The 12,906-nt window shown below is 31.1% G+C and overlaps 1 protein-coding gene across 1 annotated transcript; it reads right to left on the minus strand.

Moving 5' to 3' along the window:
• Positions 1–1,827: 1,827 nt before the first annotated feature.
• Positions 1,828–5,690, minus strand: LOC105114814 (AP2-like ethylene-responsive transcription factor AIL5). Its single transcript, XM_011011506.1, has 9 exons — positions 5,141–5,690; positions 4,573–4,966; positions 4,361–4,443; positions 3,936–3,944; positions 3,538–3,626; positions 3,355–3,428; positions 3,190–3,240; positions 3,010–3,086; positions 1,828–2,882 (listed from the first exon to the last, which is right to left on the minus strand). The coding sequence occupies exons 1-9, from the start codon at positions 5,280–5,282 to the stop codon at positions 2,164–2,166; spliced, it is 1,638 nt and encodes a 545-aa protein (XP_011009808.1). The 5' UTR covers positions 5,283–5,690; the 3' UTR covers positions 1,828–2,163.
• Positions 5,691–12,906: the final 7,216 nt, after the last annotated feature.

Raw genomic sequence — 12,906 nt, forward strand, 5'->3', positions numbered from 1 at the left:
CTTGATCTCTTTTAGAGTGGAAGGTTTCGTCTAAGTATGAACAGTAACACAGTGTACAGATACCTTTGGTATTCATTTTTGTCAACTAAAACCTTCAACTTTCAAAAAATTATTAATTAATCATTGAGCTGGTTTCACAGGGATTATGCTTATGACGTGTCCTCGTTCCTCAATGAAAGTACAATAACTTAATTTGAAGATCGATGCGAATATTTAATCCCCAAAAAAGGAAAGTAACTGTGTGAATCACTTGGACGCTGGACAAAGTTTACATGTATATGGGCCTTGCAGGTTGTCGGAGAAAAGCTCGAGAGCAAGTACAGGGAAGACTACTCGATAGAATATCAGAGGATTAACGAAAGGCATAAATACGATCAATCATCCTCTACGTACTATAATCACGTACGTATATGCTAGAACCAATCTCTCGCCGAATTAAAAACATCTTAAAATAACTGATCTGATGGTTTACACATGATTTAAGCCAGCCATTGGGAACTCAGCTACGATGATGAAGGAAAAGAGAAGCAGCTAAAAACACAGAAGACCCATCATGCGTTACTTCAAGGGAAAAAAGTGCTTTGATTTGTTGTTGTGATACTATACCAAAGATAAGAGGCAAGAACTGTTTAGCAGGTCATGCATCGATTTATATTTCACAGGAAGAACAGAAGGTTAAATCATATATGAAAACTCGCCCTTGTCTTCAAAATCAAAATCATAAAAACTTGCTTTCTTCCACAGCTTTTTAAAAAAAAAAACAAAAACAGTGCTTAGATTAAGCAAAACCCAAAAAGTGTCTATGAGCTTCCTCCGTAGTTGATGAGAAAGAATCCTATTACCATAAATAATGGAGTCAAAACAGTGGTCAAAGGGGGCACGGTGGTGGGGAGGGTGTTCAGATCGCCGAAAGGTACAAAAGGACAGCATCATCCAAGGCGAATGTAAGAGACAAGAAGGGACAGAATTTTGAATTGAATCTACTCTTATGTTTTTTTTTTCTTTTTTTTCCTTCCGAGCTTGGAAAGGGACACATCCAAGAACCCTACGGACAATATCCTAGAAGATGGTTTTTGTTTCTGTCCTATTGAAAATTATTATCTTGTTAAAGTTTGTTATCTCACTTTATGTTATCTCACCTTTTTTTTTATTCTTGGTCAAGGTATTCACCTCCCTCTAATTAAGACCTTAGACAGCCTTTTCTTTCTGTGTTTGGAGCATTCAAGGCTTTCGAACAAACATATTTATATTTTTTTTCCCCCAAACTTTTAAATTTGCCTTAGTACTTAGATAACCAATTTAATTGTGCCAAAGGATTCTTCCCCCAAACTTTTAAATTTGCCTTAATACTTAGATAACCAATTTAATTGTGCCAAACTTTCGTTTTACTCGTATATAGTCAATTAAGTTTAAAAAAGGCAGATTAAACTCCACCCAACTCCGATGGTTGATGAGGATTTTATATACGAGGATTCGGAATTGTAGATTTATGCAATGATAGTGACGAAGCCCAGTTTGATTGCATCGGGTCGTCTTATGGGAGTTGATTAAACTTTAAATTTTTTCATTTAAATTAATTTTTTTATATTTTTAGATCTGATATAAAAAATAGCTTTTAAAAAATATTATTTTATTATATTTTCAAATAAAATATATTTTTAAAGATATTTGTTACTATATTCTCACAGTGCTACCCTAAAATCTAAACATGAGAAAGAAATGCGGAGATGAAGAGCTAAATTGATATTGACGTGCCACTCTATGCTTTCAAAGTTGAATGGAAGTGCTAAATTGATGGAAATTAACTCTTCCATATCCATATTATATATAATCTAATATTAGTAACAAGATCACAGAGAGCAAATGGATATAATATTCATGTTCCTTCATTTTATACCCATGTTAATTCATGTCAGTGAAAAAGCAAAAGCGAAGGAGATAAAAGAGAACACAAAACTGAGAAAGAACTTGCAGTTAGTACTAATGTCAGCTACCCGTGGAAATGCTCGTCAGTCCCCACTCATCTATTCAAAGTAAAAAAGTTAATCCATCTATGCATCGCATGCTGGCATCAACATCGAGCTAGCTAGCTAGGTAGCTACCTGGCCTTCACTATCATGCTTGCACAGATTCTCATTTCCCCTCTGCATTTCTTTTGTGAGCTCATTCCATTCCAAAAATGGGAGTCTGATACACTGAGAGTTTGGGCTTTGCAGATTGGAAAGAATGCAGAGGTTGAGCAATCCAGCTACTATAACTTGGGTTGCCCTCGTAACTATTGCCATTACTATGGAAGGCGATGGGTGTAGCAAATGGGATATTTGAACTTGGTGATGATGTACCAATACCACTTATCTGCTGCTGTGTATAACCACCATTGAATAATAGCCCACTGTTATTGCTTTCATTGACCGATGAATTTGCATTGAAGTCCATTTTGAAAACTGTTGGGCTTTGAAAAGCAGGACCGCTTGTGGAAGATTGAAATAAAGTGCTTGGATCAACAATGCTGCTGCTACTGTTCCTGGCATTGTTCATAGTAGCGGTGTTTTGGTATCCAAGGATATTGGTCCAATAATCTGACGGGTCTTGTTTGATGGGTATGGCAAAGCTAAGAGTAGAAGTTGCAGGCTGAGAAGCAAAGGTTACCGAGGATGCTGAGGAGAGATCTCGATCGTCCGATCGGCTTCCATCAATGCTTTTGCTATCAGAAGCGGATTCTGAGGAATTTTTTGACTTGCCAGATATTCCTCCAATGGGAAGATTGCTGTTAGCTATGCTTTTTACGTCATAGCGACTCATGTCAAAGTTGGTTACAGCATTTAGGCCTCTAAATTTGATCGCTGCAATGTCATAAGCTTCGGCAGCTTCCTCCTGCGTGCCTGTTTGACCAAAGAAATGTTGTCTTTATTATCACATTGTACATCAACTAAAGAATCATTAATATAAAATGAGGAATCTTGCCATTGCCAATATATGGATGGCAAAAAGGAGGATTAGAAAACTCACTAAAGGTGCCAAGATAGAGATCTTTGTTGCCAGCAACTCTTCCGATCCTTGCTTGCCACCGACCGTGTTGATGGTGCCTGATCAAATAAGATGCAAGAGAATGCAATCATTTTTCTACAGTCGAATATTTTCCAATATTCAAAATAGATATAGGATAAATGCGGTATCAACATGACAAACCTCGTCACTCCTCTGTAAATCGATGCTCCTCTAGAGAAACCACTACTTTTTCTACAAGATTAAACAAAATATAAAAGATAAGAGATATCATCAATAAAAATCTAAAAAAGAAAAAACAAAACAAAACAAAAAGAATACTTGGGTTTGCTTAAAGATGTTTAATACCTTCGAAGTGACGCAACAAACTCTTGCCTTGTCATGTGCTTCATCCCTTCTATTTCCTTCTCATAGTTAGAAACCTAAAGTATAATACAGAAAACTCAAAATCAAAGAGTTCCATGTGGGGATAAAAAACACTTAAGAAGGATATCCTTGCACAAAGCATCTAAAAAAATATATTACACTCACCGGAAAGTTTGTTGTGGTGGTCGGACCCCAGTACTTGAGAGCTGCAAGATCATATGCCCTGGCTGCTTTCTCCTCCTTGTCATAGCCACCTAAAAAATATTATTTAAAAAAAAACAGAAGCATTTAGTATTAAAAGAAAATAGCAATACTACTGTAATAAGAATCTAGATATATAGATGATTCTGAACTTGATCACATATTAATGGGAAAATAAAGAATCTTAAGTTACAGTGAACAAAATCTAGTGTCCAATCTGAAGTAGCAGATGATGATGATGATGATAATGATGATGTATACACTCATGAAGTAAAAATACTTCGTCAAGTAAAACAAAATGATGATTTTAATCATACTTAGTATCATAAGGCTGAAAGAAAAGAAGAGGAAAAGGAATTCACCCAAATAAACTGCAAGGACAATGATTCCATTCCATGAAGCAGAAATCATTCGCCATGTACATGCCACATAAAGAAACAAAAGCAGATCAGAATCTTTTATAAATGCACACGCTGTAACAAAATCTACAGGGTCTTCAAAATCCCAGAAGATCTAAGCCTTTGAGTTATACAGTTTAATGGTTTATTTTCTCTTGGATTTTGCAGTCCATTTCAATACAGTTTAATGGTTCATTTTCTCTTGGATTTTGCAGTCCATTTCATTGACAATATTCTTTCTTTCACCATTTATTTCTGCCCCACTGTACCAAAGGACTTCACACTGAGCCTCGATCTCAGATCTCGCATACTACATGTTAATGGTATGCGCAGCACAGGGGCACCAAAAAAAATATTCAAGAATAAAATAGAGAGAAGCTTTTCAATACCTTGTCTTCCTTTTCTACTCTGCCCTTCCCTTCTGCAACTATTATCCCACAAATGGGCTTCATATCTGCCAGTCCATCTATGCCTACACAAACCCCAACAAAAATAAAATTAAAAAAAATCATCTTTTTAAAAATTATTTTCAAGAACAAAAGAGAAGAAATACACTTGCTTTTCTTCTTAAAGATTTAGGGTGTCTATAACTACTATTTACCTGGTGACTCCTCGATAGATTGAAGTTCGTTGGCCAAAAGTTTCAACAGTTTTCTTTGGTGCATGTTCGGCCTGAACAAGAAGTTGTTGATGTTTTTGGGTAATATCGATTTTTTGATGATCAGTGGAGGCCAAACCACGAAGGAAGCTAGCAGCTATCGTTTTGAGCTCCGAGTCATATATCTCAGAACCAGTACTGTCAGATAAAGTAGTAGCAGTGGTGGTCACGGGTGTCTCAGTAGAGAACTGACCACACAGTGGCTGCTGTTGTGGTGTTTGTGATGGTGATGTAGAGGTGCAACCACCAAGAAAGTCCTCAAGTTTTGGTCCAGAAGCTGTAAATAAAGAGATGTCTGTAGCTCTACCAGCAGCTACTACTGCGTTTACTTCTTGCGCTGTATGTATAAAAACCACGAAAACTGTTAATATAAAAACAGAAAAGAAATATAGTCGTAGTTTGAGCAAAATAAAATAATACGATATCAGGAGAGAGAGGGAGGGAGGGACCTGAGGTGGTGGTGGCGGCGTTAAAGGCTTCGAAGAGACAGAGGTGGGAGGGAGGGAGGGACCTGAGGTCGTGGTGGCGTTAAAGGCTTCGAAGAGACAGAGGTGAGAAGAATCAGAAGAGGTAGGGATGCTGATGGTATTATTCATGTGATGATGGTTGGAAAGAGAGAAACCTAGCCAGTTCTGATGAGAACTAGAATCCATGTTGTTGGTGGTGTAATCGGTGAGAGTACAGTACTAGACAGAGAGGTTATTGGGTTTCTCTTTTCTTTATTTGTCTTTGGGAATACAACTTGGTTAGCAGGTGTTTTAGGTTTTTGAGAGAGAGAGAGTCAAAGAACGGGGTTTCTTTGCTTTGATGGTAGTGGTAAGGGAGAGAAGGTGACCCAGATATAGAGGAAGAGGAAAGAGAGACGAATATCAAGTAAGAGACAGACTTAGGCATGCACGACGATCGAGGGAGGGATTAGTTTTTTTTTTGGTGTGTGTTTTTTTGTGCTTGTGAGAGTACTGAGAGGGAAGGGAAACGGAGTAGAATTGAGAGAGAGAGAGAGAGAGAGAGAGAGAGGAGCCCAGCAAGTGCAAGCCTTCAATGGAGATGACAAAAGCGGTCTCTCTCTCATGGCTTGACCAAAGCATTATCAACAACTTTAGACAGTTTGAGAAGAGGATCTCTCTTGAAAAGTAAATGCCTACGTCAACACTACAGATATTATTATTAGGGCCATTTCCTTTACTTGAAATTTGAAGAAGGTAAGTGACTGGGCGACCTTAACATGATGATGATGATGATGATGATGATGATGATGATGCTATGCTAATAACACATGCTAACGCTCGTGTCATCAATTCGCTTGTAATAATACCCTGACTTGGAGGATGTGGATCATATCATCATCCATCATGTGGTATGGTTCTATTTCCATATTATGGTGCTGTCTTGTCAGGAAGATTATTAGCTTCCACTTTCTTTTTTTAATATTTTTAAAAAAAATTAAAATTTTTATTTTATTTTACTTTATTAATATTAAAAATAATTCTTTAAAAATAAAAAATATTATTTTAATATATTTATAAACAAAAAACACTTTAAAAAAATCCGCATTTTTTATTGGTATTAATTTTATACTTTAATTATTATTATATTAATTTTACTCTCAAACTATTTTGTTTTTTTCCTATTAACATTTTTCTTAGATTTATTTGACAGAAAACGTTAGATTACTTACAAAAATAATGTTGTTCTTTAAAAAATAAATACAGTTTAGATGAAAATATAATGAAAAACCTTAAGTATATATAGAACTACTTAATTGAGATTTTTTTAAAATAAGTATAAAATTAATATAAAAAATTCATTGATGATAAAACTAAGACTACCTCTATATAGATTTGAATATTTTTTAGGTTTTTCCTATTTAAAGTTTTAATTCTCGATAAAATTGAGACAATTTTTTTTTATCATGTTCAATTTATATATTTAAACTTCAAATATTTATTCATCTTTTATTATAAATCATTTATTTGATCTAATCATATTACCAAAATATTGCATATCACTAAAGAAATATTTTGTCAATGTTTAAATATTAATTTAGTTGATTTAGTTGGAAATAACTTTATCGATGAAATTATGGATAAAAAGATATTGTCAAGAAACATCTTGTCATTAATTTATGTTATATTAGTAAATTTATTGGTAATATAGTCATTAATGGGCTTACAAGCTAAAATAATACACCAAACAAAAAAATGAATTATCAGCATTAATTTTACTAGTAAATATATCAATGATTATAGTATATTACTGACATAATAAATTGTTGGTAAATCCATCGATGATTATATGTATATTACCAATGAAATTAAACCGTCAAAGAATTAAATCTAACAATAACAAGTCCTATAATTTTTTTAACTCTCCCAAACTCTCTGAGGGACTTATTTTGTCAGTTATTCTGTCAGTGATTAATTTATTTTTTTTGTAATTTTGACAATATTGTATTTAATATTTTAAAAAAAATATTAAAATACAAAAATAAAATTTTATCATTAATTTAAAAAATATTATTGCATACAATTTATCTAGTAGACAAAATCTAGAGAATAAGGTGAAGGCGAATCTTCACCAGAACCAAAAAGGTAACGAGGTTGACCATATGTATTAGTGAGGTTGTCAATAGCTACTTGAGGATAGTTACTTTGTCATTCAAGTTTATCCATCAATATTGTATTTAATATTTTTTTAAAATAAAAACAAAATTTTATTATTAATTTAAAAAATATTATTGCATATAATTTATCTAGTAGACAAAATCTGAAGGAGGAGTTGGAGGTGGATCTTCACCAAAACTAAGAGGGTAAGGAGGTTGACCACATGTATTAATGAGGTTGCCCACAGTTGTTTAAGAACATTTACTTTATCCTTCAAGTCGGTTATCTCATATCCAAGTTAGGTTGCCTCAACATTAAGTTAGGTCGTCTAAGCTTGAATTAGTTCTTGTACAATCACCTGGATGACTGGAGATTGCTTACTCGATCTTGCTTATAAGAAACTAGCAGTTGATACACTATGACCCTTATATACATCCTCAATCATAGTATTAGAGATGCCATAAATTTGATTTTTATCGGGTCCACTAGTAGATCTAACCTCCAATCATAAATTTGAATGGAGTTCTAGAGAGGTCAAATGATCATTCTCATATCTCTCATGCAATTGAGTGTTATATATATTTTTTTAAATTCAGCAAATTAAAAAAAAAAGCTTCAGAAAAAAATTTATTGAAATCCAATTAACCACAACCTTATAAACTTAGCTATCTAGAACATGTTGCACCTCTATTTAATGGTCCTCATTTCACATATGGGTTTCAACAAAAAGTTTTACTGGTCTTGGATAACTTCCAAACACTTTAAACTATATAAGAAAAACTTATTGTTGGTTAAATATTTTTTTATAACACAATAGTTTTTAAAAAATAACTTATAAAATAAAATATTATCATTAGCACAAAATCAATACACTAATGTGCATGGTAATTGAACATAAATCTCATTGGTCCGGTTTTTCACTCAGACTAGATTGAGAGATGGTATTTGTGCTTGGTCATGGTACCTAACAACTTATGGTCATTAGAAATACTGTTAGAAAAACTAACAGCATTTCTGTCTGTATTACTCTCCAATAACCTTATCTTCACATCTAATCAAATTAAGTATAAAAAATGCAATAACATTATTATTATATCTTATTTAAAAAAAATTCAGCAACATCTTATTTTTACAAAAAAATAACTACAATTTTTTCATCTACAATACACAATAATAAATAAAACTATAAATCAGTTAATTTAAAATCATTCAAAATATTCAATGAACATCTTAACATTCTAATATACTTTACAATTATTTAATGTTATTACTATCCAAATTAAATACAACCCATTATCATGCCAACTAATTTAAAACATAATATCATCATCTCAATTATTAAATTTATACAATTAAAATGTATTTTAAGATTTTGTTTTAAATAAATATAGTTAAATAGAAGTGTAACGTATTAGTTGTCAGCTAAAATTGTAAAATATATTCAAAGTCATTATGTTCTTATAGATGATAAGTAGAAACATTTAAAGTTCATTTCACATGGAGGAACGCAAGCAAATCATATTTTACATGCAAGAAAGCTCAATCTAAACAATTTCTTTTAGCATTTTAAGTCATCTCCCTTGGGTAAAGATGTTCTAAATGCCTTTTTTAGATAAAAATAGATTGCAATGGCTTTACAAGATTGACATCACAATCTAATTTGCACACTTGCCCATCCTATATAAACATTGTTTCTTACATTAACGACACCATAGTTCCATCATAATGGAGAGAAGCAACATTCTAGGGGTGAGTATCGGTTTAAAGGTTTAGTTAGATTAAAAAATAGTCAAATTGATTTTTTTTCCCAATATTTTAAACAAAATCAGATGAAAAAATCAAACCAATTGATTCATTTCTACCTTGTGTATTGAAAAAACAAATAAGTCTAATTTAATACATGTAAGTTTTCATTGGGTTGTTTTTTACTGGATTTGGTTTAGTAGAAATTTAGTTTATAATGTATATTTTTTTGTCTAGTTCAATTTTTTTGGTCTAGTTAAGTTTTTTTAGTTTCTCAAATCTAAAAAAAAAAATAAAACCAAACATATTTTTTTAATTTATCAAACCAAATATCAAAAAATATCAAAAAATAATTTTAATTGAATTTAACAAATATAATTTAATTTTTTAAACCACAACTACACACTTACCCCCTCAGCCAATGAAAGAATGAAAAAAGTAACAACAACAAAGGGGAAAATCATGAAGTTGGGGACGTTCTATTCTTTTCTTTTTTTTTTGTCAAACCTAAATTCCTGAATTTGTGAATTTTTCAACATCACAACAAAATAAGTAAAAGAATGGATATAAATGCAAAAATTAACAATAGCGTTTAGTCACATTTTTGAATAATTTTCCGTCATTGTAATTTGTGTTTATATATATATATATATATAAACACAAATTACTATGATGGACAATTATTCAAAAAAAAAAACAAACAAAAGTGCAAGGAAAATCTACTATGCACATAGATACATTTTACTATTTATTATTATAATATAATTATCATTTTTCTTTTATGAAAAAATCAATACTTAGTATTAGTGGTATTTTGATTTTTTTAGAAATCTCATTAATCATTACCTGATTAATTAGAAAAAAGAATTGTCTTTCATTTTTTTTAAAACTGTTAAATTACTCATTTACAATAAAAGCAAAAATTTTATACCTAGCATCAAGGTTTTTTTTTCTTGTTATTTCATCTTTATATATATATATATATATATTTCTTGCATTCATGGGCCTTTTCATCTCTTTATCATGCTTTTTTTTATTATTAATTTTATTGGAGGGCAATTTAATCTTTTAATAAACATAAATAATATTATAATAAAAAAGTTGTTATAATGACAAAATTGTTAACAAACGCGAATGTTAGCGCGTGAAAGGTGCTCACACCTCTCTAAAGGTGTGTATAGAGCCTCCTAGCAATCAAAAACTCTTTTCTATCGTGTTATTGAAATCTTTATAATATTCTCCTTTTTTTTTGGCAACGTGTGGCAGTGAAGTTGACAAGTTTGTTGCTGACAATGCTTTTTTATTTCTTTTCTCTCTCATCCACTTGAAAGTCACTTTGTTTTCTGATTTCATCTTTCGTCATTGTTTTTAAGAGAAAAATGGGGATTGTGATTTCCTTTATTTTCTTTTATATCGGGTTATCCTATTTTATAATCCAAATCATGAGTTTGGTGGAGTAACTTAGGTTGACTTTCTCTTATTATCTAGGTTACAGGTTTTTCATATTAACTCGGTTTAACCTGAGCCAATTTCTTTTCTCACCCAATCTTGTCCTTTCATATTTAATTGACTAAGAATTGAGTTGTATTATTTTTTTCTTTTGGAAAAATATTTTTTTCCCAAGATATCATTTCTTTAAATTAGTCCATTTACTATCATTATCTTTTTTTAATCATCTAATTAAAATAAAACCAACTTATTTAACCTAATAGAGTCTATAACCTGGTCACATATTTTTTTTTCTTTTTTTAAAACGTGTTTGCAACATCTAAATATATATTTTTTTATGAAAAAACATCAATCAAAGAATGCAACGAAGCACAAACCCATATCTTTTTGATCATTTAAAATATGATCTAACCTGCTTTTTTAAAAATATTTTTACAAAATTTGTGAGGATATGAATAAAAAAATGCAAAAACAAAATACAATTGTCAAAAATTACCTTCCAATACTGAAAGACTTGGCTTGCTTTGTGGAACACGAAGTGTCTCTGCTTTTTTCCCCCTCTCAATTCCCACCTTTTTTTTATAGTTTTTTTCCTTTAATTGTTTAATTTTTTCAATTGAGTTCTTTTATGACCTAATAAATGAGATTATATGAGAAATTATGTTGGAAAGAAAAAAAATAAAAGAGAAGAAGACTAGCATGTAAAACATGAAAAAGATATATGATCATAATAATTTTTATTTTGATCCAAAAGTTCATTTTGTTTATTTTCAATCCATGTGTTAAAGAGACTCATATAATGACAAAAAAAATTCAATGGTTGGCCACAATCCAATCATAAAAAAATAATTTTTATATCAACGAGTTTCTCTTCTCGATATAAATGCTCGTTGAAGGTGTTTTTTCTCTTTAAACATGACATGAAAGATAAATCAAGTCTAGTTAAGATTTTTTGGATTCATTTGATTTTTAAATTTTTGAGTGATTTTAAAGTTGTTGGGTGATTGATAAAGAGCTTTTATAGTGTTTTGAAAGTATTTTTAAATAGAAATTGGTTGAAAAAAATAGAATTTTTAGGCAACCTTCTACCCCTAATTTTTCAATCACTATAGTAACGAACAAATTCGAGGCAGCAACAGATGACACATTACATTTTATTCTTTAACAAAAAAAAAAAAACAAGGGTGAATACCATTGCCACATAAGCCCACAGCCTTAGGCTAGTTTTGTTTTTAAAATTTGTTTATTTTTAATTTTATTTTATTTTATTATTCAATGTTATGTTTTTTTGAATATTTTTATAGTGTATTTTTTTATTTTATCTTTTAATAATTTTTTGATTTTTAATTTATCTTATAATTTATTTTTATTTGTTTTCTATGAGGTTATTATGATTTTAAATAGACATCTTGATATTTAGTTTGTGCTTAATTTTGTGAGCATTTATTTTTTTATCATCATATATGTAAATGAAAAAAAAACAAGGATATTAATTATAGTAGAGTCCAAATTTAGCCGCAAAATCCAGTTCGATCTAATATATCATTACTTAATATTTTTTTAAAATATAATATTGATTTTTTTCCGAGCCAAACCATATTTATACAAGTTATATAACCTTTAAATAATTAAGTGATTAGATTATATCACAATATCTCTTATATGATTTAATCCAAACCAACCTCATGTTAAGTAAATAATAAAATTAAATTTTTTTAAATTTAATAATTTAAATCAAGTTTAATAACAATGCTAATTTATTTTTTTAAATTTGAATATTTATTCTTTACGTTAAAAAAATTGGAGTCCGAGTAACTAGAAGTAACTATGAACCTGAGCTCTATATAACTACAGATGCATCGAAATTAAACTCTTGAAGGAGGAGGAGTTGGAAATAAGTGAGAAAATGGAGTATAAAGATGAACACAACTGGTGTGCGAAAGTGGAGAAGCAAGGAGGGGAGAAGGGGGACACGGTGACCCATGAAGGAAGGGGATTTTGTGTAAATTCTAATGAATCATTACAGTTGGTCCCCAACGAGTGCCGCGTGTCATGTCTTTGTCTCTAATAATAAACCCTCTCATGTTTTTTTTTTTGTTGACTCATCATTATCACAGGAAAGAAAAGGGCCAGCAAAAGACAACTCGCGCCTGCGGGGTAGGATTTTCTCACTTTACTTTTAATTTTATTTTCTTATCCCGTTTGGGCACTTTGTTTCTGTACACTCATTAGTAGCTTGAGAAAAACCTACCGGCAGTCTTCTCTACCATCTCAGACGGGCAGCCTCATGAATGCCGCTTCCACTGCAACTAGCAGAGCGTGTTGGTCACGAGGCTACATTAATTTTGATTCGGGAATCTCTTGAATTTGATAGATGCTCATGCATTTATGATAATTTAAGAAATCAAACTGTAATTTTATGGTACTTTGATTTCATATCTCACCTACTAAAATCATGCATTATTTATTTATTTATATCTCA

The sequence above is a fragment of the Populus euphratica genome, unplaced genomic scaffold (genome assembly GCF_000495115.2).
Source record: "Populus euphratica unplaced genomic scaffold, PopEup_1.0 scaffold583.1, whole genome shotgun sequence".
Taxonomy (NCBI): Eukaryota; Viridiplantae; Streptophyta; class Magnoliopsida; order Malpighiales; family Salicaceae; genus Populus; species Populus euphratica.